The sequence below is a fragment of the Rhamphochromis longiceps genome, linkage group LG4 (assembly GCF_057381845.1).
Source record: "Rhamphochromis longiceps isolate RC_006_pf linkage group LG4, R_longiceps_female_GT1.1, whole genome shotgun sequence".
Classification (NCBI taxonomy): Eukaryota; Metazoa; Chordata; class Actinopteri; order Cichliformes; family Cichlidae; genus Rhamphochromis; species Rhamphochromis longiceps.
This window is the reverse complement of record NC_140560.1, coordinates 33,225,036-33,247,881: the sequence shown is the minus strand read 5'-3', so window position 1 is coordinate 33,247,881 and position 22,846 is coordinate 33,225,036. Positions and strand designations below refer to the sequence as shown.

The window sequence follows — 22,846 nt, the reverse complement described above, 5'->3', positions numbered from 1 at the left end:
AAAAGAGGAGTCATTCAGATGACTCACTTTTCTATTCTAGACAATTTGTAATAGCAACAACCAAAAATATTTAAATTAGCATCAGCATCACTGTTATGACTACAATCCCACAAACCTCTGTATGTGCTTTATGACTTCTGGTGCTGAGACATAATAATCTTTTTCCTAGTGGCTCTTTTTCCCCTGATGCAAATTAGGTAAGCGCTCCTTGTCTCCACAGCAGCGTTCAGTGAGTACAGAGCATGCTACAGGGCATGTCCAGCCAGGTCTTGTGGTCCTTCCATCATCTATGTTCCCATGTTTGTGCTCAGCCCCGCCCACACCTTCGCATTTCTCCATATATGTCCCATGTTGTCTGTACAAGACAGGAAACAGCATCTTCGAGACAACACGCAGACAGGAAAACAAAAGAAGAATCTCCACTGAAATCTCACCTAATTTTTTTCCATTTTAAAAAAAGGTAGGAATCTATTTATCCACTTTTTATTCAAAAAGACTGCCTGAGCTCTGAAAGGAGACCGAAATCTGAAAAGGCTTGAGGATGAAAGGGTTGGTTGAGGATTAATTTGATAATTACTCAAATAAAATTATAAGAATCATAATAAAATAAATAGTCTTTCATAATGGACATAAGAGGGGAAATTAAAAGGTGCAAATAAATAAACAGCTGTGAGAGTAAAAAAGGTTGAAATAGTTTGAAAGGCCTGCTTTTCTTTTTGTTTTCTGTTTCTAAAGATTTCACGAGTCCCACCTGCGGTCACAATAAAACTCAGAAATCAGTCTTAATGAGGATTAACTCAAATCAGATTTATTTTCAGGGTTTAATCTGCTCTGAAAGTTAGTTACACTTAAACACGGAGTATTTTTGCTCAGTGCAGTCCCCTCCTGTTAATCCTGTACACACCTGATTGGACTTCGAGATCTTTTTTCGTTATTTCACCTAATTTAAGTTGTTGGATGCTAGTTTTAATGATGATCATCAATACGATACATTTTGGGTAACGGAAAAAGGTTTAAAGAATGCGAGAAAAAGTGTCCCTATACTTGCTTTATCTGATGGTAATGATTGTAACACCCCCTTGATTTGAAGTGGATTAAAAAAATTCCTCCAATTTGTGCTCAAATATGTAACTTTAAATGTTACACTTTTCATGAAAACAAGGGTTTTTTGTTCCTCAGTTAATCTGTTCACTACAGGTCTGTCTTACTTCCAGCATTTATGACTCAAACTTTACCTTTTGTATGATGATGACTCATATAATGGCCTTCAAATAATTAGGTAAAGCAGAGATTTTCAGAGTATGAAGAGCTCCGCCCAGATGTGGCAGCTCAGCGTCTCCTGGGTGGAGATTCAGCGCTCCTGGACCTCTCAGGACATGAATTTGTTTTAAAAACATTGCCCCAAAGCCATGTTTTCTGTGAGGGCCTGTCAGAGTATTGTTTACCCACATGATTCCTCACCTACACGACCACAAAGGAAGGACCCACCCAGCAGTAAGGCTAAAGCACCACATGTAATATTTTGAATCAGCGATGGAGACTTAAAGCAACTCCACAGCTAACCAACAGAACGAGTGCTGCAAATCAGAAGTGGTGAATTAAAATTTTTTAAATATATATATTTATCATAGCAGATTAATAAAACAGATACAGCAAAAATATTGGAGAAACATTCAGCAGATGTTAGAAAATGAGCTTTTTAAAGCCAAAGACAGAAGGAGAACATCATTAAATAGACTGTAAAGTAACAATGAAAAGCTTTTAGTGATGCTCCTGTGCCTTTACACCATTTTGCCTTTTATAGAATGGGATCTGCTGTAGTTCAGATGGCATGTGTGGCCCTCGGGGTCGTGGGCCTGATTGGGATTGTTGTATGCTGTGCCGTCCCGCTCTGGAGAGTGTCGGCCTTCACAGGATCCAACATTGTGACAGCAGAGGTAATTAAACATATGTGTGTAGTGTTGTATAAGCAATATTGGATTGTTTCTGTTTATTGAGCTTATTTTACTTGATTTTGAGTAAGTGAATGTTTACAGTTCAATTTTTCACAAATGTTCTACGTGTATGAGATTTAATTATGTAGCACTCAGTTTGCCTCATGTCATGAAATGATGTCTATAAGTGTATATTTCTTCCTCTCTGCGTGTGAGTAGAGAAGTCAGGAGGGCCTGTGGACTACCTGTGTGGTGCAGAGTACTGGCCAGCAGCAGTGCAAGAACTTCGAATCCCTGCTAGATTTGGGTGCAGACCGGCAGGCTGCCAGAGCCCTGACCATCATCAGCGGCATGCTCTGCTGCCTCAGCTTGCTCGTTCTTTTCTGCGGGTCCGACTTTACCACCTGTGTGGAAAACGAAGACGTCAAGCCCAAGATCAGCCTGGTGGCCGGGGTGGGCATGCTGCTGGCTGGCATCCTGGTAATCATCCCTGTCAGCTGGTTTGCACACAATACCGTGAGGGACTTCTACACCCCCCTGTTGAGTTCTTCCCCAAGGATGGAGATGGGAGCATGCATCTTTGTAGGCTGGGCTGCAGGTGTGCTGCTCATCATAGCTGGAGGTCTGCTCTGTTGCTTCAGCAGGCCCAAGCAAGGCAACACAGGAGGAAAAGCCAAGTATTACAGCAACAGCGCCTCAGCCCCAAACAAAAACTACGTGTAGTGGTGTTTTAAAAGGAACTGGTGTTTGAGAGAAAGGAGGGAATGGTGATCTAGTCGGACTGGAAGTGATAAAGTAGACAACACCGGTTGAATGTTTTTGGGGGAAAAACCCCAAAAAATGTAAATATTAAATTCTCACTGCAGTTTGTACTTTCACATTCATAGAGCTGCTGGTGATGTAAAGCTATGAAAGTAACGGCTGTAAAGTCCACATTAAATTTGCAAGATTTTTGTAAAGTTTAAAGTTTTGGTTTCAATTATAGCATAAAATATATTTAATTTGTTGAGCAATTAAATAATCAAAGGCCTTTTAGATGGTTCATATTTTACAGTTTGAATGTTAATCAATGCTCTGCTTGTCTTTTTTTCCTTGATATTTTTATTATCTCTTCTTTAAAAGTCTAACCAAATGCACCTCAGTGAACCTCAGGAAACATCTGGTGCGCGTGTTTCTCTCTTGATATGTTCTCAAAAGTCCGCAGTATATTTTATAATCATGAGATGTTTGTTTGTACTCATTTTATTTTGTTTCACATTTGGTACGGTAATGAGTATAAATGATTAAAATGGGGTCAAAATAAAGTGCGTGTATGCATTTCATGTGTGTTTCCTTCAAAAGAAAGAAAAAAAGGGGTCAAAATGTACTTTGAAAATACAGACAATTTTATTTCAAACTAAAAGCATATATTATGGTTCTTGTTTTCTCAAATTGATCACACAAACCAAATAGACAAATTCAAGCTTTACGCTAAAAAATAGTTTCATGACATCTACCATCTTAATCTCTCCCTTTGTCTCACTGTAATCAAAAGTTAACAAAAGTTTTCTCGCTGTAGTTTTTGCTCCACTCTTCTCGCGTGATTTCTGCTCTTTGTCGCTTTCTTGCCGCTTAATGCTTGCTCTCCAGCTCTTTCACACGCGTGGTCAGCTCCTCTAGCGCTTCTTTCAAGTCCTTCACCTCCTTCCTCAAAGACTGAACCTCCTGAGGGACAGAGACACACTTGTGATTGGGTGGAGTCCAATGATGTCATGGAGTTGCTCATGTTTAGCTGATGGTCTAATTAGCCATCAAGGTTTGGTTGAAGCCAATAATGTAATCATTGACAGATTTCTCCAAAAAAGTCAAAAATAAATTTGCAACTGAGACACCAAAAGCAAAGTTTAAAGACTCATAAATCAGTTATGAAATAAATTAAGGAAAGTCTAACTCCTAAAACTCATTCACTTATTATCTGCAGCTAAAACAGAAGCAAAACATTGTGGATCTAAAAGACTCACCCCGCTGCTGTCATGCTGATTCCCTGCAGAAGCAGTGGTGGTCTTCAGGAGACTCTTGTGAACTTTGAACTCCTTAGCTTTAGTCGTAGCTACAAACCCGTCCTTCAGGGATATCAGATTAGGCGGGGCCTCTTTTCCCTCAAACCACTCATCAGCTTCGGCCGAGGGCTCGGGCCCGACGGTGTCTGGGTACAGATCTTCCTGGAACAGGTCCGACTGCACAGGCAGAGACAAAAAAAGAGAGTCAGAGTTCAAATTCCGCACAGATTTTCTTGAACCATGAACCTAAAACCTAGGATTTGCTAAAACCTTACCTTGCGTGGCACGGTCATGACTATAGGCTCACACTTCCTCTCGTGCAGCTTGTAGAATCTGAAATTAAAATAGTTTGTTCGTATTTTAGGTTGTTGTGTCAGATTAGGCTGAAATAATACGCTTCAATTTGGAGGAAGAAGAAAGATTTTGCCCTCAAAATGTTAAAGAGCTGAACAGTAAGCTGGGAGCTCATCTAACAGTGCTTTTAGTATCAAGTTGATGTTGTGGGTGCCATCCCATTCTGCATTAAGAGAATGAGAAAGCAGAAAAGATGGATGCAGACGCTGTGAAGTCACCATTTGCTTTGGAAAGTGTTATGAGTGCTTAAGCTTTCGCCATCTTGGTGTTTTGAAAGCAGATGTGAGGCATGGATTCACTGTGAAACCACATGGTCACTGAATAATGATCCAGCACAGCCTGGATAATCCTGTGAGGCCTATAATGATCTCATAATCTTCATGTTTTCTTCACTATGACCCCAAACTAGCGGCTGAGCCCATAAAGTCTTCACAAAGGTGTTAAAGAGGTCACCTTGCTGCTTGCATAGCTAAAACCACTGAGATATGCCATTACCTGGCGATTTCACATTTGTTGACCTCCAGGCCCCTCTTGGGCATGTACCCCATCCCCTTCTGGCTCTCCTTGCTGCTGTACATGGACAGGTAGTGGACATAAGGAGCTTCATCTGTCACCTCGAAGTAACGGATGCTGCTGTCTCCCTGTGAAAATGACAGGATCAACAAGAGGGCTGACTGAGTCTGTGTGGGTGGTAGTGATGCAGAAAGGCTGTTGTTTCATAATCTAAATCTAACCTTGCCACAGAGGTAGACGACGCCAGTGTCTGGGTCAAAGAATGGCAGGAGGACGCCACTGCTGGTGTCCAGCTCCTGCAGGGTCAGTGCCTCTCCAAAGTTTTTCTGTTAAAGGATAGAGAAATATTTAGCAATTAATCACATGTACTCTAGCATCACATGTACCCAGCAGACTGCAGGTAAGCTGAGGATTTAATTGAGGCTAATATTTCAGCACAGACACTTAATACTGTAATCTGGCTGTTGTGAAACAGTGGTGTTGTAAATGCGAAGAGATGCTCCCTAAAGGCAAACACCTAAAGTTTGGAATCCACCATTAAGGTTCAGCTGTAAAGATTTTCGCACTATAAAAGGGTTTTTACTTATTGTGTAACAGGTCAAAATGATTCACGAGTACAATTCAGCACAGCAGGCTGCTCTTACAATCATGTGCTGAAGGAGGAAAGCTGACGCTGGAGGCGTTTTGTGCTCTGCAACTCAGCTTTTTAAGTAAAAGAAAAGAAAAGAGTCTCAATATTAAAGTTGGGGCACATGTCATCTTACAAAATCTGTTTGAGGATAAGCCCAGAGTCTTATCTGAGAGAAAGGTTACAACTCTTTTATGAGACTGTTTTGTCTTTATTTCAGGTGGGAAAGTGTGACTAAACTGGACCCCACTCTGAATTTAGGAATACAAGTCCCAAAGACTACATTTGCTACATTTTATTTTTTTAAATTTTCAAACATTAACGAATACACATTTTATGTCCCAGAGATCTCAAACCACATGCTCAGAGGAATTTAAGACATGACTAAGGATTATGAATCATAAAGTTCAGTAAGCAAGATGCTTTGTCTGAGACTGACTCTGTCAGTTGTTGACACTCACCGGATCCCACAGCGCCACCTGCCTCTCACTCATGCGACTGAAGCCGGTACTGAGGATCTTCCCGTCGGACACAAACACCGCCCTGACAGGCCTGGAGCCCTCGTGAGGCTTCTCCTTCTCCTGCACACGAGAGGTGGCGCAGAGTAGCAAAGTGGAAGAAAATTGCAAATTATATGGAGAAAGAAAAACTTTTCAAAATAAAAGTGCAATATTAAATAATTTTTTTATTTCTCTTTTTCCATCATCATTATCAACAAATCAACTGAAAAACTCTATATTTGGTAGTTTCCTGGTTTAGTCATACAGCAAAAGGCCAAAACCAAAAAATAAATGTTTTTTTTATGAGCATTTAAGAGAATTCCCTGTAGATTCATCAGTAATGATAAAAATAACTGGTGTAGCTCTGCTGAGTGTGGCCAGTGTTACTCAAGATCTTTGTGCAGAAACGTGACTTTTAAAGACTTCCTCTGTGACACTGAAGTGATGGTGGTGACAGAGCGAGATAGCGAAGGCCGATCAGAGGAAACCTACGTAGAGGACGGTGCCCTTGCGCGGGTCCAGCACCCTCAGGGTCTTGTCCTTGCAGGAGGTGAGAATCCAGGAGCCGTCCCTGTTCCAGCAGGCGCTGTAGATGAGGTCAGTGTGCACGGTGTCGATCCTCACCACCGCGTCGCCACGAGCCACGTTCCACAGGATCACCACGTTATCACAGCCTTCATGGACACAATGGTGACATCAAAAACAAAAAAAAAAAGCTTAGAGTCTCATTAAAGGCTCATGAATTAAATTTAAGTGATTGATACAGAGTTTCTCGTTTCTTTTTTAAAAAACAGGCATCATGTGCAATTCAGCCTGATTTAGATTTTCACTTTTAAACAGTCAAGAGCTTCAAAGTTTCACGTTTGCAGTGAAGAGGAACATGCAGAAAACAGAAGTTCACAAATGAAGTGGACGCGCTGTTTTACACCAAATAAAGCCTCTGGATTACACTATGATACCAGAGCACCATATAAAGATCTGAGACACATCTAAACCTCGCGTGGCCAAACATTTGCATGTGCATTTGTGAAATTTTTGATTGCAAAAAATGTTTCTGATTATCTACCTCTCATATAATTTTTTATAGTTTTTCTTTAAAGGAACTGACTCATTGTTGCAGCAGTGACACACATTGATTCAACTTTCTTTTCTTTCAAACAGACACGTGGAAGAAACAAAGGATGGAAAATACTGTGAATGTGTAATTCACTGTACTGTTTCATCTATAGTTGGTTGTTAAGGTGTTCTTTAAATGTTAATATCTGTTAGTGAAAGAGGAGAACTTGCTTTTGTAAGAGCTAACAGGCAAAAAATTGTCTAAATAAATGTAAGTTTCTATTGTTAACTCTTTTTGCATAGAAATAGTTATATATTTTCAAATATCTAACACTGATAAGGGGAACAGTACCTAAGGGGAACCTAATTAGCCAGCTATGTAATAGATACACCAGCTTGGTTACCAGAAGGTAAAAAAGCTGGAGTAACAATAAATAAGTGATTTGAACTATATTAGCAACAGTGGAAACACTGGAGCAAAATTAATTGACTTTTCTGATTAGATGCCCACTATGACCACAAATCATTTCCTCTGAAGCAATGTTACAGTTTGAATGTTTAATGTTTTTAATGCTTACTTAACTAAAATAATAATTAAAAATGTAAAAAATAAAACTAAATGAAACTATTTTGAGAACTTTGAAAAGTTACTAAAATAAGGCTTAAAAAACTAGCAAATATTCTTTTATTACCTTTTAGTTTGGTAAAAATAAATAAATAATAATAATCATATATATTGAGACTTTGGATGTCTTTAGATGGTGAGTCAACTGCATTAAAAGTTTTGTGTTTTCACTGTAAAACCTAAATCTTTTCCTAAATCTTGCCTTTGACATATGTCGCCCATACAATAATAACTTAAAAGACTCAAACTATCACAAAAACTGATGAAAGGTAAACTAAAACTAGACATTTTTAAACAACAAAACTTGAACTGAAACATTAAAAATCTGCTCTGGAAATTTACTGAAACTAAACTGAATTAAAAACAAAAAGTCAAAATGAAATCAAATAGAAACTAATTAGAAAATGCAAAAACTATAGTTGGACCTATAATACGTGCTTACTTAGCAAATTTATTAGACCACCACCCAATTTTAAAGTGAAATATGCTGGAAATGTTATTGCAGCTTAAATTACAGATTGTGAAAATATTTCAAGAATATTCTGAATGATGTGCGCCCACTCGGTGAAGATGTGCACTGTGCACCTCTTGTGCTGCACCCTGCTGGGCAAAAATAAGACCTTAAGTTTGTAATGATGGCATGAGATCACTTCTAAAGACACCTGAATGATTCAGCAGGAGTCGAAACTTTTAAAGAAATTCCCAAGTCTAAACTTATTTTCAGACTTAACACCTGTTAAAATTAAGTCACTGGGTTCTTTTTAAGGATAAGATTCAGAACCACACGCTGCCAATCCCAGCTGTCTCTAGGACAAGGATCTATATTCTCCTTCTTCCTGTGCTTTTTCCTTATTTTTTGTGATTAGTTTTTAATCTGGAACGCTGAGTCTGTAATTAAGATGAAAGATTAATAAAGTGTGACTTCAGCGTCTGACAGACTGAAGGTTCAGAGAGTTCGTGTAAAACCGTGAGCGGAAATGTCATGGTGCTGCTGATCAGAGTTCAGAGCGCAGAGCGAAGGAGGGTGGAGGCTTGAGAACTTCCTGTTAAGCAGAGGTGTGAGTCTCATTCAGCAAAACATCTGCGATATGTTACGATCATCCCTGTCTGCTTCCTCATTACACATGATACGCTTCTGTGTTTTTAGAATCAGCGAATAATACCTGCACTCATTAGCACATTATGGGCAGTGGGGTGCCAGCTCAGGATGCCAACACGTTTGGAGTGACCTTCCAGCTTGACAACGGGATCTGTGAGCGGTGAGGTGAGCCCGCCTTCCGGGATCTCCCAAATCTATTCACAGACAAAGACTTTTAAACATCTAGTTTTTGAAATCACAAATAGCATTAGGAATATTTCATGTCAGACTTTATTGCCTTACCATGACACTGCAATCCTCAGAGCCACTGGCAATGATGTTGTCATTATGAGGACAGAACTCGATGTCCAGGACCGGACCCGTGTGGCCACATACAGTGGGGTAGGACATGTCGATACGTCCTGTCTGCAGAGGCAAGCATCAGGATAGGAGGACATTGACTATGACTCATGCATGCAGTGCAGAAAACACTGCAGCTACAAAACGTAAAGAACAAAAAGCTAATGCAAGAAAAAAAAAGACAAAACTAGATGAGAAGTTTATCAGCTGACACCAATTAAACAGCTTTGCCTTCAATTAGTGCTCATTTCTAGTAAGTGGGTTAAAAATGAGATCAGGGCCAAGAAGAGGAAACCCAGTCATGAAGCGGTCTGAGAAAAATAACAATTACACATCATTTTTATTTTTATATCTTGCATTATAAGTCAGTCACATTTAGCTCCATGTAGTTGCATTCATTCTGGTAAAACCTTAAAAAAAAAACACTGGGCCCTGAAGCAGGATGACACAACCATGCCAGCATCACGCTCAAAACAGGATGAGTTTTTTTCCACTACAGCGCAGCTCTGCAATTTTATGCCCACTGGTCCCTGCACTTATTTTTGTCCTTTGAGAATCCCATGCTAGATGCGAGATAAGACCATGAATAATGTGATTTCTGCAGGCTTCACCAAGGTAAATATAAGATTGTTTAATACCACAAAGTGGGACAATATAATTGTCAGGTAAAATAAGGCCAGGACATTAGATTCTTGTCACTTTCTCTGTCATTTCTAATGATATACTTAGTTACATGAGATGGTAATTACTTAGTCTAGAGGCAGTGATCTCTCTACAGTTAACTGCAGCAGCAAGAAGCAGTGACATTATTCGGTGATTTTGTCTGACAAACCTGAGCAAAACTCCACGAAAAAAGATTACACATCTTTCTGAAGTAGTCTTCATACCACAATCACATAAAAAACACCTAACCTCACTGTAAGCATTTTCAGTGCCTGCACAGAACGAACTTCCCAAGCCCGAGGGAACACTTCACTGAGTTCACAGCCTCTGACAAATTCAGCTGGCCATTAACTCGGCCACAAGGTTTGCAATTTTGCACTTTTTCGGGCACATAAAATGCAATAAATGAGCTGCAAGGCCTAACCTAACGCCCTCTATAAGTGACTGCACAATAACTGGGTTGAGGCCACATCCTGTCCTCCTACACTGAGCTGACAACAAACTCCTAATATGGTGAAAACTTCTCAACAGCAGAGCAAGTGACGTGTAGACAGACTCAAAGACAGCATCAAACTTCCTTATTTAGCTGAATGTGTGATGGTGACTGGCAGCATTCAAATTTTAAAGTGCAAGAATGCTGCTAAAACAACATTTAATCCCTAACCTGCATCTGTAATAGTTAACACACCTAAACATAGTATTAAGAGAAGTATATAAAACAGTATAGAGCCGAACGGTGGGTTTATTTGTGTTCTTTTGTTTCCTGGTGATTCCTGTGACCCACCTTGCTCAGCGGAAGCACCATGAAGGCTCCCCCACCGCTGGCGTCTACAATCATGGCCACAAACTTGGGGTTAACGGAGCAGAAATTGCTGTCCCAGGTCATCTGGGAGATTCGAATGTCATCGTAGCATTGGTCGGCTTTCACAGCCTGGCCAAAGACGTGACGGAACTTGCTGGACCTCACAACCTTTCTGGACATGGTGAACTGAGAAAGAATGAAAAACAAAAAGGGTGGAAAGAGGAGAAAATTAATGTGCAAGAAGTGCAAGAAGTCTGTAGCAGAGTTGAGAGAGATTTATTTTATGGGTCATCATAAATCATATTGTTTGTTGGTGCTCTTTGAGTTCATGCGGAAATAATCTGACAGACACAAAGCTGATGAAACCGTTGAAAGACTCAACAGAGGAAAGCTAAAAAAGGAAGAAGCAAAAGCTTTCACAACTGCTTCCTCTGTGACTGGTACTCTGGCACTCTATCTCCTTCTCTTTTTAACACATACATATTAAAAAGCAAGAAAATGTACAAAAAAACAGTAGAAAGGAAACAAAAAAGTAGGCCTTTTATCATCTAAAGCACATGCAGTGTCCTTAAAAAAGGTACAGAAGCTGCCCGAGCGGCAGTTACACCACATCCTACAAAGAGAGTAACAAAACCACAAACCTTTCTTTTCCTCAGTTCATACAGTCATGCTGTTACTTAATTCCCCGCATGTAGGCATGCTTTAAATGACATATTTGACGAAGTAAGCTGAAACATATCCGGTAAATGTAAGTGTCTGCGTGCGCAATGAGATCAGAACTTCAATCAAAAGCAGCTGCAAAATATACGAACTTTGCATCACGCAGGAAGAGATGAAAAGCACTAAATAAGTCTTTCTTTACCTCCATTTGTAGAGTTTACTTCCTGAAATCTGCAGCCGCGCCTAAGCTCAGATTCGGTAGCGTATGACAATTTTGCTGCATGTGCATCACAAGACCTCTCGGGCTTCTCTGCAGCTAATTTAATAATCCTTTACAGAGTGAGCCATAATTTTATCAGGACTCTAAATGCATGTCAGTAATCTGTCTCGACCACTATCTCTCTGTGTTGTGATGGAAAACATTGACCAGTACAAAGTAGGAAACAATTCACTGCCTTGAAATAGGAGAAACTCAGGCCATGTGGAAGATGAGAAACAAAAATGTGTCACTGAAATTAGTGACATACGGTTAGCTTCAGCTATTTCCTTCTTTAACCAATGCACCGATTACAGGTAAGATGATATCTTCAAGAGGTTGAGATTGCAGAGAGATGATGCGGGCCTACCTGGGAGTCGTGTGGGGGTGATTCAGCTCAAGGAGTTTTGGCAGTGCACCAAACGCCCTGCCACCAGAATGAGAACACAAGAGGAGACTGTAGGTTAAAGTACATGACAAATGACAGGGAGGAAGTGAGAGTTTCAAACGAAGGTGGAAGTAGGAGGTGTCGGCTGTGACATGTGCCGTCTGCAACAAGCTGCAGAAACCAAAGTGAAACACAGGGCACCATATAAGATCTTTTCTAGGATTGAATCATGATAAAAGCGTCTAGCGGTGCAATGCAGAGTTCAATCCACACTTACCAACAACGGCAAACAGATGCAGGCCATTGCTGCTTAGAAGTCACCTGGTTATCAAAACCACTTCACGTCCAACAACACAGATAAATGCAGTATGTCTGAAGAGCTCACAGAGTTTAAGTTAGCGTGAAAAAGACTCAATATTTTCTTGAGTGACGGATGTCAGTGCATGTCTGTTCTTTTTGACTCATGATTTCTGCAGATATTAGAGTTAAATACTCTATAAGAGGCTTCTCATCTGCTGCTATTCTTTCATTAGATTTATATAAGGCATCAGACAAATCTTAAGACAGACAAAGTATGTATGAGGGAAAGAGCAAAGATGAAAAAAACCCCAGTTTTTTAAGGCCTAATTTTCAGTTTTTAAGCAGTTTCCCAATTGGGGACACCTGCAGTTTGTACATGCTGATGATTTCAAATGAAATGAAAGTTATTTAGATGATGTTTCAAATAACCTGTCAGAGTCTGAAGACTTCCATGTGTTTCAGCTTCAGAGACTGGCTTCTTAAAGGACCCTGAATTTCAGGTAACCCCTAATCGAACCCACTTTATTTACATATCACATTTACAGCAACCTGTTCTCACACCAAACCTAATTAGACTTAAACTGGCAATCAGCTGTTTTTGCACATGATGTCACTTTATTAGTCATGATTACTCAGCCTGTGGAAAGGCTTACACTTACATTATGGGAAATCAGGGATGCTGTAATTTAATAGTTCAACCATTGCAAGAGGTTAGAAAAAAAGAAGGCAGGAGTGCTTGGAGGCTAGGTGTACTTGAAACTGAGGGGTGGCAAAGAAAAAGGCTTGGTGAGTTGTATCTGAGGCTGGACACTCAGCAAGGAGAAAATGACTTGTATTGATTGGCTAGGCAGAGAGATTGAGCTGGAAAAGATGTGCAGGGTGATTAAGGAAAGAGATGAAAATGTACTTATGAGTGAAGAGAGAGTCGAGAAGGTGGAAGGAGTATTTTGAGGAGCTGAGTGAGGAAAATGGGAGAGAGGAGGAAAGATGGAGGACAGTTAGTGAATCGGGAAGTGCAGGAGATTAGAAAAGAGGAAGTCAGGGCAGCCATGAAGAAGCTGAAGAGTGGAAAGGTGGTTGGTAAAGATGATATACCTGTGGAGATGTCTGGGTGAGAGGGAAGTAGATTGGCAGATCGTTTACCAAAGCCTTGGAGAGTGAGAGGATGTCTGAGGAAGGGAGGGAAAGTGTACTGGTCCTAAAGGGCACTATAGTGAGTTCTTTTGCTTTGAAGAGAGTTGATGGAGAAGCATGGAGAAGGTCAAAAGGAGTGTCAGTGCATCTTTGTGGCATATGTTAAGGTGTTAAGAGAAGAACTGTGTTGCTGAATGAGGAAGTCACGAATGACAGCGAAGTATGTGTGGTGCAGGACAGAATTCAAAGTTTGAGTAGGACTGCTCTGAACCCCTTCTTCTTTGGAGTGGTGATGGACAGGCTACCAGATGAGGTATCCATGATTTATGATGTTTTTAGAGCACATTCTGATCTGTAGCAAAAGTAGGGAGAGGTCACAAAGGGAGCCTGGAGAGGTGGAGGTATGCTCTGGAGTGAAGAGCAATGAAAGTCAGTAGAGGCGAGGTAGAATATCTGTGTAGATGAAAACGAGACAGGTGCAAAAGGGGAAGATGCATAGGCAAGGCTGAGATGGTTCAGACATGCGCAGAGGAGGTTAGTGGATGGTGAACATGGATCTGCCAAACTGGAGTAAAAGAGGAAGACCACAGAGAAGATTCATAGATCTTGTGAAGGAGGACGCACAGAGGGTTGGCGTGACAGAGGTGATTGTTAGAGACAAGGTGAGATGGAGGCACATGATCCCGTGTGGTGACTGCTAAAAGGGGCAGCCAAAGGAGAATCATCTGAATGCATGGGCCTCTAGGTGTGCTCTTTTAAACCTCTTTTAAATCCTTCAACTATAAGGAAGTGCAAAACTCAAACAGCAGGGAGAACCTTTCAGCTCCTAAAATTCTAAACTTTTAGTCTATAAGTTTTATTATAAAAGCAAACTCAGTCTAATCCTTGAGTAGCAGAGCTAAAGCACTTCCTGTTTTTTGTCGTTTTGACACAAAAAACCTCATGCACACATGTTTTTACACTTGTCCTCACAAGCGTAAAAACATGTGTGCAAATGTCACTGAAATATAATTTGGTTTAATGCAGCAGAACTAGGACAACTGTTATTTCCTTACCAGGGCATGCCTACGTCACATTGGACTATAGTACTTTTTTTTCTGGGAAAGCCTTGCATACTTCAGCAAGACAATGCAAAACCACACACCACATTTATTGCAGCAGCATGGGTTTATAGTAGGAGTGGTTAGTTTGCAGTCCAGATCTTTGACCAATTGAAAACATTTAGTGTTATGAAACTAAAAATACAACAATGGAGACCCAGGACTGTTAAGCAGCTACAATCGTCTGTCAGACAAGAATGGGGCAACATTCCTCCCTCAAAAGTTCAACCTCTGGTCTCCTCCTCAGTTCCCAGAGGTTGCAGAGTGTTGTTTAAAGAAGAGAGGATGCTACACAGTGGCAAAAATGGCCCTGTACAAGCCAGTTCTGAAATATATTGCTGCAATCAAATTCAACATAAACTGATTTTTTTCTGAAAATGTATTTCCTCTTGCAAATACCAAAGTCCCCCAAAAAGAATTGATAAAAATAAATAAATAAAATATAAAATAAGCTTTAATTTCAGTGCATAGAATCACCAGTCAAATATAGTAAGACCAGACTTATAGCATTTACTAACTTTGGCCCCAATAAAGATTTTAAAACATTTTCTTTAATCTAGAAGTTACACTATAGTACGACAGAGTATTAGGGCCACATTAAGAAAAGTGTCCATTTTGAGATTTAAACTGAAATTTCAAGATTAAACTCAAAATAGTATTTTGAGAAAAAAGTCAAAACATGGATATTACAGTTGTCATTTCAAGCCAAACAACTGCCATGGCTCCTATACTCTCTAGAAAATCTGTAGATGAGTTAGTGAAACATCTGGACCAGCTGTGATTCAGCATACATTCTCTGTCACTGCCAGCCTTTTGTACAAATCTGCCCAACTCTTCTACTTTTGTGTGTTTTTTCCTTCTAACCAGACGCAGCTTTATGCACCGTCTTTTCAACATCCTTATACTTATAGCCACACTGTGTTTATGTTCTAAAAGAGAAACTGATTCTGACATGGCTGAATTCATGTAGTTTGTTGAGATGCAACTTTGACTGGCAGCTGTTTGAATGTTTTACACCTGTGAATAATCTGGGGTGTACAGTATACAGTACAGTTAGATATCAGCCTGTGTGTCGGTAATTCAATTAAAATCAGCCAAATCTGAAAAAGGATTCCCATCTGACCCCCTTTTTGTAAATGTTACTTTTAATTGCACCATTTTCACTCACGCATTTGTAATTCTTTGAGTAGACAGAATCTCAAACTTAAATCTGACAACTATTTAAAAATGAGCATATAAGACATTTATTTTCATACAAGGGGAATCAGAGTGAAAAAAAATCAACCTGGTACCAAAATGTTGGTTGTTTTGGACGTTTTCACCACTGAAGTATCAGAAAAAAATCCAGGTCTCTGTAACTCTACATCCTAGACAATAAACCGATGTAGTGTGATACACTGTTCAAACAAATTTAAAGAACGCTTTTTAATCAGAGTATAGAATCAAGTCAGTTGACTTTCTGGGACATTCGGTGGCAGTTTAGCTCTGTGGGTAAGCAGGCGACCCCATGTTGCATGACGGGTGAGCAGCAGCCTGGGTTGGAGTCCAACCTGTGGTCCTTTGCTGCATGTCTGTCCCTCTCTCTCACCCTGCTTTCCAGTCTGTCTTCACTCTTACAATTCAATGAAGGCAAAAAATGTCAAAAGGCCCCCGCAGGACCGCTATCTGATGAGCACTGCCAGAGCCTCCAGCAGGCCACTGGTGTGAGGGCTGGCCTGAGGGCTTGACGCCCTCTAGTGGGCTCTGGCAGACGTGACAGGGTCTGGAGACTGTTATGCAGCCTCTAGCGTCATTCAGCATCTCCGATTTGGTGGTCGATGCACAGACCTCTACAGGCTCGGCAATGATAACCGAGATAACGGGATGAAAGTTTTGAACCACTGTCAGACTACGCTGGTGCAGTGTGTCCTGCAGTTCCTGGAGGATGAAGAAATTGACACCATTGACTGGCCCCCACGCTCACCTGACCCAGTTCAATAGAACACCTGTATGACATTATGTTTTGGTATATCCGATGTCACCAGATTGCACCTCAGACTGTCTAGGAGCCCAGCGATGCCCTGGTCCAGAACTTGAAGGAGATCCTCCAGGAGAATCATTCTGAAATGCCGCAATGACATTTTGGCTACCTGGACTAGCCTCCCACATAACTTGTGTCTTTGAATTCAGCCAAACTATGTGGCATCCTTTTGTTCCAGTCACATCACTATAGATATTCAGCAAGATTTTTTTTCCCAGTGAGATCTGATGTGTTTTCGGTGTTCTTTTATTTTTTTTGAGCAGTGTATATATCCTGTGATACTGATGCGCAAAGTTGAAAATCGTTCTGAACAAAACGGGGATCTAAGATTTAGAAAACTGAAGTGCATCTACCACCTGAAAACTGCCTCTCTCCTGTAGTTAGTTGCAGGAAATATAAAAGTATTAAAAGCATCTATGTTTTTAACACACTGCTCAGGTTGTTAATATGATGTATTAGAGTCATATTATAAATTCTTCCTTTTTTGGTGTACAATCAAATAAAACATTGGATAAAAAAAAAAAAACACCAAATCTAATTTTAACCCTGACACTAAGTCTGAACTCCCTGTTGTACCAAACACCAACCCTAATTCCTAATTTTTACCTACACTCTAAAACCAACCCTTAACCCTCCCAAAATGAGTGGCCTCAGGCAGGGATTATATTACCAGGCTGACGAGGACAGCTGCTTTGCTTACTGTCCACCTGAAGGATGCATGCGTAGGTAGGGAGCTCACAAAAAACTGCAAGGCATGGGAACATGTACTCAGATACTTGTGGACAAGTAAAAAACCTCAAACTCAAATCATTCCTCACAAAGACACGCATAAAAGTATAGTCTCTCTTCCTCTCTCTCACACACATACATCTTAAAAGAAACAGCAACAAACAGGAAAAAAGAGATGACAGATTTAAAAATATAGACTTCAGTTTATTGCACAATCGTTGCTGGAGACTGAGGAGTGTGAGAGCCTGTCTGTTACACAGGACACTAATGTCGCACAGACATGTGAACTACAGCACAGGAACAAACCGTCTGAGTTCGTGCACATTAATCGGCAAGCACACAGACTGGATAACGAGGCACTCTGGGAATGCAATCAGCATCCCGTCGGTGCAACAGGCGAAAGTAAACGGGACAACATACAGATTTCATGCTTGCATGGGTTCTGCAGGAGAGCTCATACGCACATGTGTACATACATGATCTGGGGGATCTAAATAAATAACGCTGGAGGATAACTGCAGACCAGCAGTGACAGTATTACCACCAGTTAGTTACGTTTCATTTGGCTGCAGTTCAGCTACAGTAATGCCTGCATTAGTGAACATGAACTTCCACTAGATGGAGCCACACTCACTCATTTGACACATTAAGAAAGCCATGCAGATATGGAGACAATAACAGACAGACCCTCCAGAAAGCTCCCTTCATCCTAAAGGAAAGGGCTTGTCTCATTACCTGTACACATAGACCAGTGTCATTATAGGATCCACAGAATAACAGCAATCATTAATAATCAGTATATAACAACACAGGTGATCCGTTATAAACAGGTTGTTAACAGGCTGTCCGGCACCTGTGTAATATTTAAAAAAAAAACAAAAAAGGTTTTAGATTTGTTAGTGATGCTTTTATACATCATGTCTTTTCTTTTTTCATTAAACATACAGACAAAAGGACAAAGACCAATTTTCTGACCGGGTTCCACTCCTGAAACATGGTTTTCAGAGAAATGCTCCACCTTCCTTCGCCCTTGCGCCCACCCTGACAGCTGGGTTCCCAGCGTGAACAGACCGGACTAAAGAGGGCAGGTGAGTCTCGCGTCCATGTTTCAGACAGCAGCGGTCAGGCTTCAGATGTTACAGCTACTGTTATGGCACCCTGAGAAGCGGGAGACTCAGGATGTTGGGAGAGAGCCCTCCGTTACAGCGGATCAGAGAGCCGTTTGACAAACACAAATTGACTTCACTGTTACGTATCCTTCGGCTGATAATGCATAGATAGACCAGTGGTAGTCACGAGGTATTCACATGCCCGCCAAGATTCCCCTGCTATGGTCGCGCATATCTTTACCGTGTGTCTTTAAAAAAGCGGTTACATTTAAATGATCAGAAGCATTCTTAGTCAGGGCCACAAAATGGTCAAACAACTCTACATTTGAACAGAAACCAATGCCAGTCTTTTTTTTTTCCCTGTGTTTTTCACATATATATCATCATAGCTAATCAAATACATAACTCATATCGATCTGAAGCTCCACATCGAGCCGCGTCTGCGTCCCTCATTACCCGCCAAGCACCAGGAGTCCAACGGACGATGTTTTCGGGGCTAAATCTGGTCAGCCAGTCCTTAGCCTTTAGACAGATGTCCCTTTATGTCAGAATTTATTAAAAGTTGAGTTTTCAGGCTGCTACAAAGGCTGGAATTCACATTTTCCCGCTTTCAGTTTATTGGAGGTATAAAAGACATCTAAATGGCACACAGCCTGCAGGCTAAAGTTAGTTTGATTTCTGACCTCAACATTGACCAAAATAACTGAATTTGGGTGCGAACTGCTGGTTCTCTGAGGAGTTTGTAGTGTGTTTCTTTACAACCACGTTTAGCTGTAAAAGGGCATCTTTTTCTCAACGTCTTTCCATCTTTTAACCAAAACTCAACTTTGGTAAAGTCGTCTTAAGCATCTTCACTGGGTGGGTAATCCCATTCCTTCCTATCTTTCTTCCTTAACCAAGTGTGCGTGTTAAAAATGAGTCACTGTATATTCTTCTGCACTGTATATAATCTACATAAATGTATTTACATTATTTATATGGACTTTAAGTGTATTTCAGAATTGACTTGAATTCAAAGCCCTTTGGAGAACGATGAACAGTGCAGTTTGTTTTGATTGTGATGCATGGCCTCCGATCGCTTCAAATCCTCTCCCTGCAGGGTAACGCCACACTCCAAAGCCCACCTCCAACTAACCACACAGTCATTTCCACGGCCGAGTGAATGATCAGTTGCTGGCTACAGTGAACTAACAATCAGCTAACATTATGAGACATCAGTTTCTGTTTCACAGCTACTTTCATGCATTTTTTTTCATTCAATTGCCAAAAATACATTAACTTCAGCTTTTACATTGTACTCATAATCATCACTGTAAGAGTGAGACTAGCAGACAAATATCTGACTTTTTAAATGAGGGCAAGTTCATAAAGTCGGGTCGCGTTGGGGTTAATGCATATCATTCAGACTCTGTGAAATCCTTCTTCATCTGTGAGACAGTGTCACGGGAGCAGACGTTGCTAATTTGGCGAGATGAAGGTGGGCTAACATGGTTGGCAACTAGCGTGGGAAACAAACCCAATGCTTAAAAAAAAAAAAAAAAAAACCACTAAAAAAGGTCTAGGTATGAAATGAGGCTTCAGAAGCCAGTCCTGAACATGACTGAAGAGTGCAACGATTACTTCTACAGAACAGTAACAAGCCTGGACACACATGAAGGTGCTGTGACTCATACATGACAGGCAGGCGGGTTCAGAGGGGTTCATTCCTGCATACGTAGGCCAGCTTAGTGTATAAACCACCACTTTAAAAAGGCTAAACATCAATTCAAGAAAAGTGCAAGCAAGTACAGCTAAATAAATAAATAATGTGGCAAAAATGACTGACCATATAACAATATTTAGGGTCAATATATAAGTAAACATCTAAGCACAGCACATCTACATTCATGCCTGAGGACATAAATAACTTCAGAATAGACCTGCACCTGTTTTAAAGGTCACATTGCAGCTGTTTTCCTCGCCGAGCTGCGACGTGTAAAGACAGATCTGATCCTGTGTGACTGAGACGTCACATATTACAGGAAGGCAGGAAAAACTGTACGCAGAGAAAATGTGGAGCTAATCCTCCGGAATTGCTGGGTTTAAATAAAACAATGGATTTTCTTTGACCTCTTATTTGACCTGTCAGTCAGAGCGATCCTGCACTGCAATGATGTAAACTGTTTAAGCAGCTGACACACACATTCAAATTAATACAAATGAATAAAAACAAACATAAATATAATCTATTTCTTGATTAAATATATATCCTTACGCGTTTGGGGCCAGAAGACAAATAACTATAAATAGCATTATAAAGTCATTACCCCTTTACATTTCAGCACTGCCACATATAGTTTTATGTATTATGTGCACCTGGTGGCATTTTAGTGTAAAACAACTACGCACATTCAATGGCTTTTATACACAATTGCGCAGAAGACTCACAAAGCACTCAGGCTCTGCCTTTAAAAAGATAATTACGTCTCGCACAAATGGAAACGGTCGTCTTCCAAACAAAGGGAGGTCATTAATAAATGCGTAAGACCAATCAACTTGGGGTTGGCTGGACATAAGCAAAAGTTTGGCAAAGGCAGCTCATAGACATCAGTTTCTTTTCTGATTTAAAAATGCCTGAATTTCTTTGGCACTGGTGCAAACAAAGCTGATAACACTCAACAGATCCCATCTGGTGGTCTGGGACATCTCAGCAGGTAAGCTCATTGCTGGCACGCTTCAGGAATGAGCCCCTCGCACGCCTTCGGTAAGGACCATTCAGACGACAGAGAGGACAAAGAAGAAAAAGAGGCAGTGGCAGAAAACAGGGAACTAAACAGTCCTGTAAAAGTCAGTCTGTTGGACGAAGTTAAAACTCTAAAAGTGCTTTGTACATGTGTAAAAACAAAGGTGCGTGAGAGCGCGTGCTGTGTATGTGATGTGAGATATGAATATGCTGCACAAGTGTAGACAAAGACTGTCATATCATTTGGACGAGGGGTTTTTAAACTCGTCTGGGGGCAGGGAGCCTTTACCCCAGGAATACACCGGTCACTGTTTCTCATGCAAATCGACGTCGGGTTGAGGGGCGTTTCATTTGGTCTGCATAGAGTGTTTATTTTTAAAATAGTGCTTGTGGTATGAGCGCAAATTTCTACAGGACGGTAGAGTTAGAAGTTGAAGAAGGAAGAATCCTGTACAGAGTTTAGGGAGGAGATGAGATGAGTTTCTGGGTGGTAGTGAAAGTTAATTAATGATTAGGAAAGCAGAGCTGAAAAAGTGAGGACAACTGCAATGAAGGTATTTTGTGTATCTTCAGGATGACAAGGAGACAAGAAGCCTAGGTGGTTGACTGAAGAAAAACAGGACTACTGGGATGCTAGGAGTACAGCAACAAAAGAAATGGCAAAGCAAAGACTTTCAGTGAGTGTTACGTGAAGTTGGAGAGGAAAGAACTTGTATTGATTGGCTAGGTGGAGAGATTCAACTGGAAAAGATGTGCAGGGTGATTAAGGATAGAAATGGAAATGTACTTATAACTGAAGAGAGTGTTGAGAAGGTGGAAGGAGTGCTTTGAAGAGCTGATGAGTGAAGAAAATGAGAGAGAGGAGGTGGAGGACAGTTTGTGAATCAGAAAGTGCAGAGGATTAGAAAGGAGGACGTGAGGGCCGCTATGAAGAGGCAGTTGGTCCAGACATACCTGTGGAGGTATGGAGATGTCTGGGAGAAAGGGCAGTGGATCTTCAATCAGCTTGTTTACCAAAACCCTGGAGAGAGCAGGTGTCTCCGGAATAAAGTGTACTGGTGCTGATTTTCAAGAACAAAGGTCATGTGCAGAGCTGTAGTAAGTACAGCAGGATGAAGGTGATGAGCCATGCCATGAAAAAGAGAGGTGATGACCAGTCAGCAGCAGTATGGTTTCAAAACGAGAAAGTGCACTACAGACGTGATGTTTGCTTTGATAGTGTTGATGGAGAAGTATAGAGCAGGTAAGACTTGTGTCTTTGTGGATCGAACGATATGACAGGGTCCCAAAAGAGGAACTATGTAACTGCATGAGAAAGTCAAGAGTGACAGAGAAGTATGGGAGAGTGGTGCAAGACATGCATAAGGATAGAGAGACAGTGGTAAGGTGTGCGGTAAGAGTGACAGATGGCTCCGAGGTGGGGGTGGGAATTAAAGTCAGTAGAAGGTAAAATACATGTGTGTGAATGAGAAGGAGACGGAGAGGTGAATGAGTTAGAAACGTAGGTTAGTTTAAATACCTGGTGTCAACCCTCCAAAGGAGCAGACAGTGCACAACAGAGGTGAAGAACAGAGTGGAGCGGGTGGAGACAAGTGCCAGGAGTGATTTGTTAGTAGCAAGAATGAAGGGAAAGGTTTACATAGATGGTGAGACCTGCTGTGATATATAGACCCGAATTGGCAAGGCTGAGATAGTTTGGACATGTGCAGAGGAGGAGTAGTGCATATACTGGACAAATGATGTTGAAGATGAATCTGCCAGGCAAGAGGAAAAGAGGAAGACCACACAGGCGATTCAGGAATATAAACTTCGGACTTTTTCCTCATAAATGTGCCATTCTGTGCTTTTTACAGCTTCAATCTTGAAAGTTCTGAGG

At 40.9% G+C, this 22,846-nt stretch overlaps 2 protein-coding genes across 2 annotated transcripts; one reads left to right on the top strand and one right to left on the bottom strand.

Annotated features, from left to right (window-relative positions):
- The first annotated feature begins 341 nt into the window (after positions 1-341).
- Positions 342-3,222, top strand: cldni (claudin i). Its single transcript, XM_085404631.1, has 3 exons — positions 342-460; positions 1,805-1,937; positions 2,154-3,222. The coding sequence occupies exons 1-3, from the start codon at positions 342-344 to the stop codon at positions 2,655-2,657; spliced, it is 756 nt and encodes a 251-aa protein (XP_085260757.1). The 3' UTR covers positions 2,658-3,222.
- A 74-nt stretch (positions 3,223-3,296) lies between these two features.
- On the bottom strand, positions 3,297-11,967 carry coro1a (coronin, actin binding protein, 1A). Its single transcript, XM_085404630.1, has 11 exons — positions 11,839-11,967; positions 10,535-10,738; positions 9,031-9,153; positions 8,813-8,942; positions 6,461-6,642; positions 5,930-6,049; positions 5,062-5,166; positions 4,823-4,968; positions 4,249-4,306; positions 3,935-4,150; positions 3,297-3,638 (listed from the first exon to the last, which is right to left on the bottom strand). The coding sequence occupies exons 2-11, from the start codon at positions 10,730-10,732 to the stop codon at positions 3,546-3,548; spliced, it is 1,371 nt and encodes a 456-aa protein (XP_085260756.1). The 5' UTR covers positions 10,733-10,738; positions 11,839-11,967; the 3' UTR covers positions 3,297-3,545.
- Positions 11,968-22,846: the final 10,879 nt, after the last annotated feature.

Coding starts and splice junctions, on each gene's coding strand:
- cldni (XM_085404631.1), top strand. CDS start 342: ATGTCCCATGTTGTCTGTACAAGACAGGAAACAGCATCTTCGAGACAA. Junction 461..1,804: donor TTTTTCCATTTTAAAAAAAG/GTAGGAATCTAT, acceptor TGCCTTTTATAG/AATGGGATCTGCTGTAGTTC. Junction 1,938..2,153: donor CCAACATTGTGACAGCAGAG/GTAATTAAACAT, acceptor GCGTGTGAGTAG/AGAAGTCAGGAGGGCCTGTG.
- coro1a (XM_085404630.1), bottom strand. CDS start 10,732: ATGTCCAGAAAGGTTGTGAGGTCCAGCAAGTTCCGTCACGTCTTTGGC. Junction 6,050..6,460: donor GCAAGGGCACCGTCCTCTAC/GTAGGTTTCCTC, acceptor TCTCGTGTGCAG/GAGAAGGAGAAGCCTCACGA. Junction 3,639..3,934: donor ATCAGCATGACAGCAGCGGG/GTGAGTCTTTTA, acceptor TCTGTCCCTCAG/GAGGTTCAGTCTTTGAGGAA.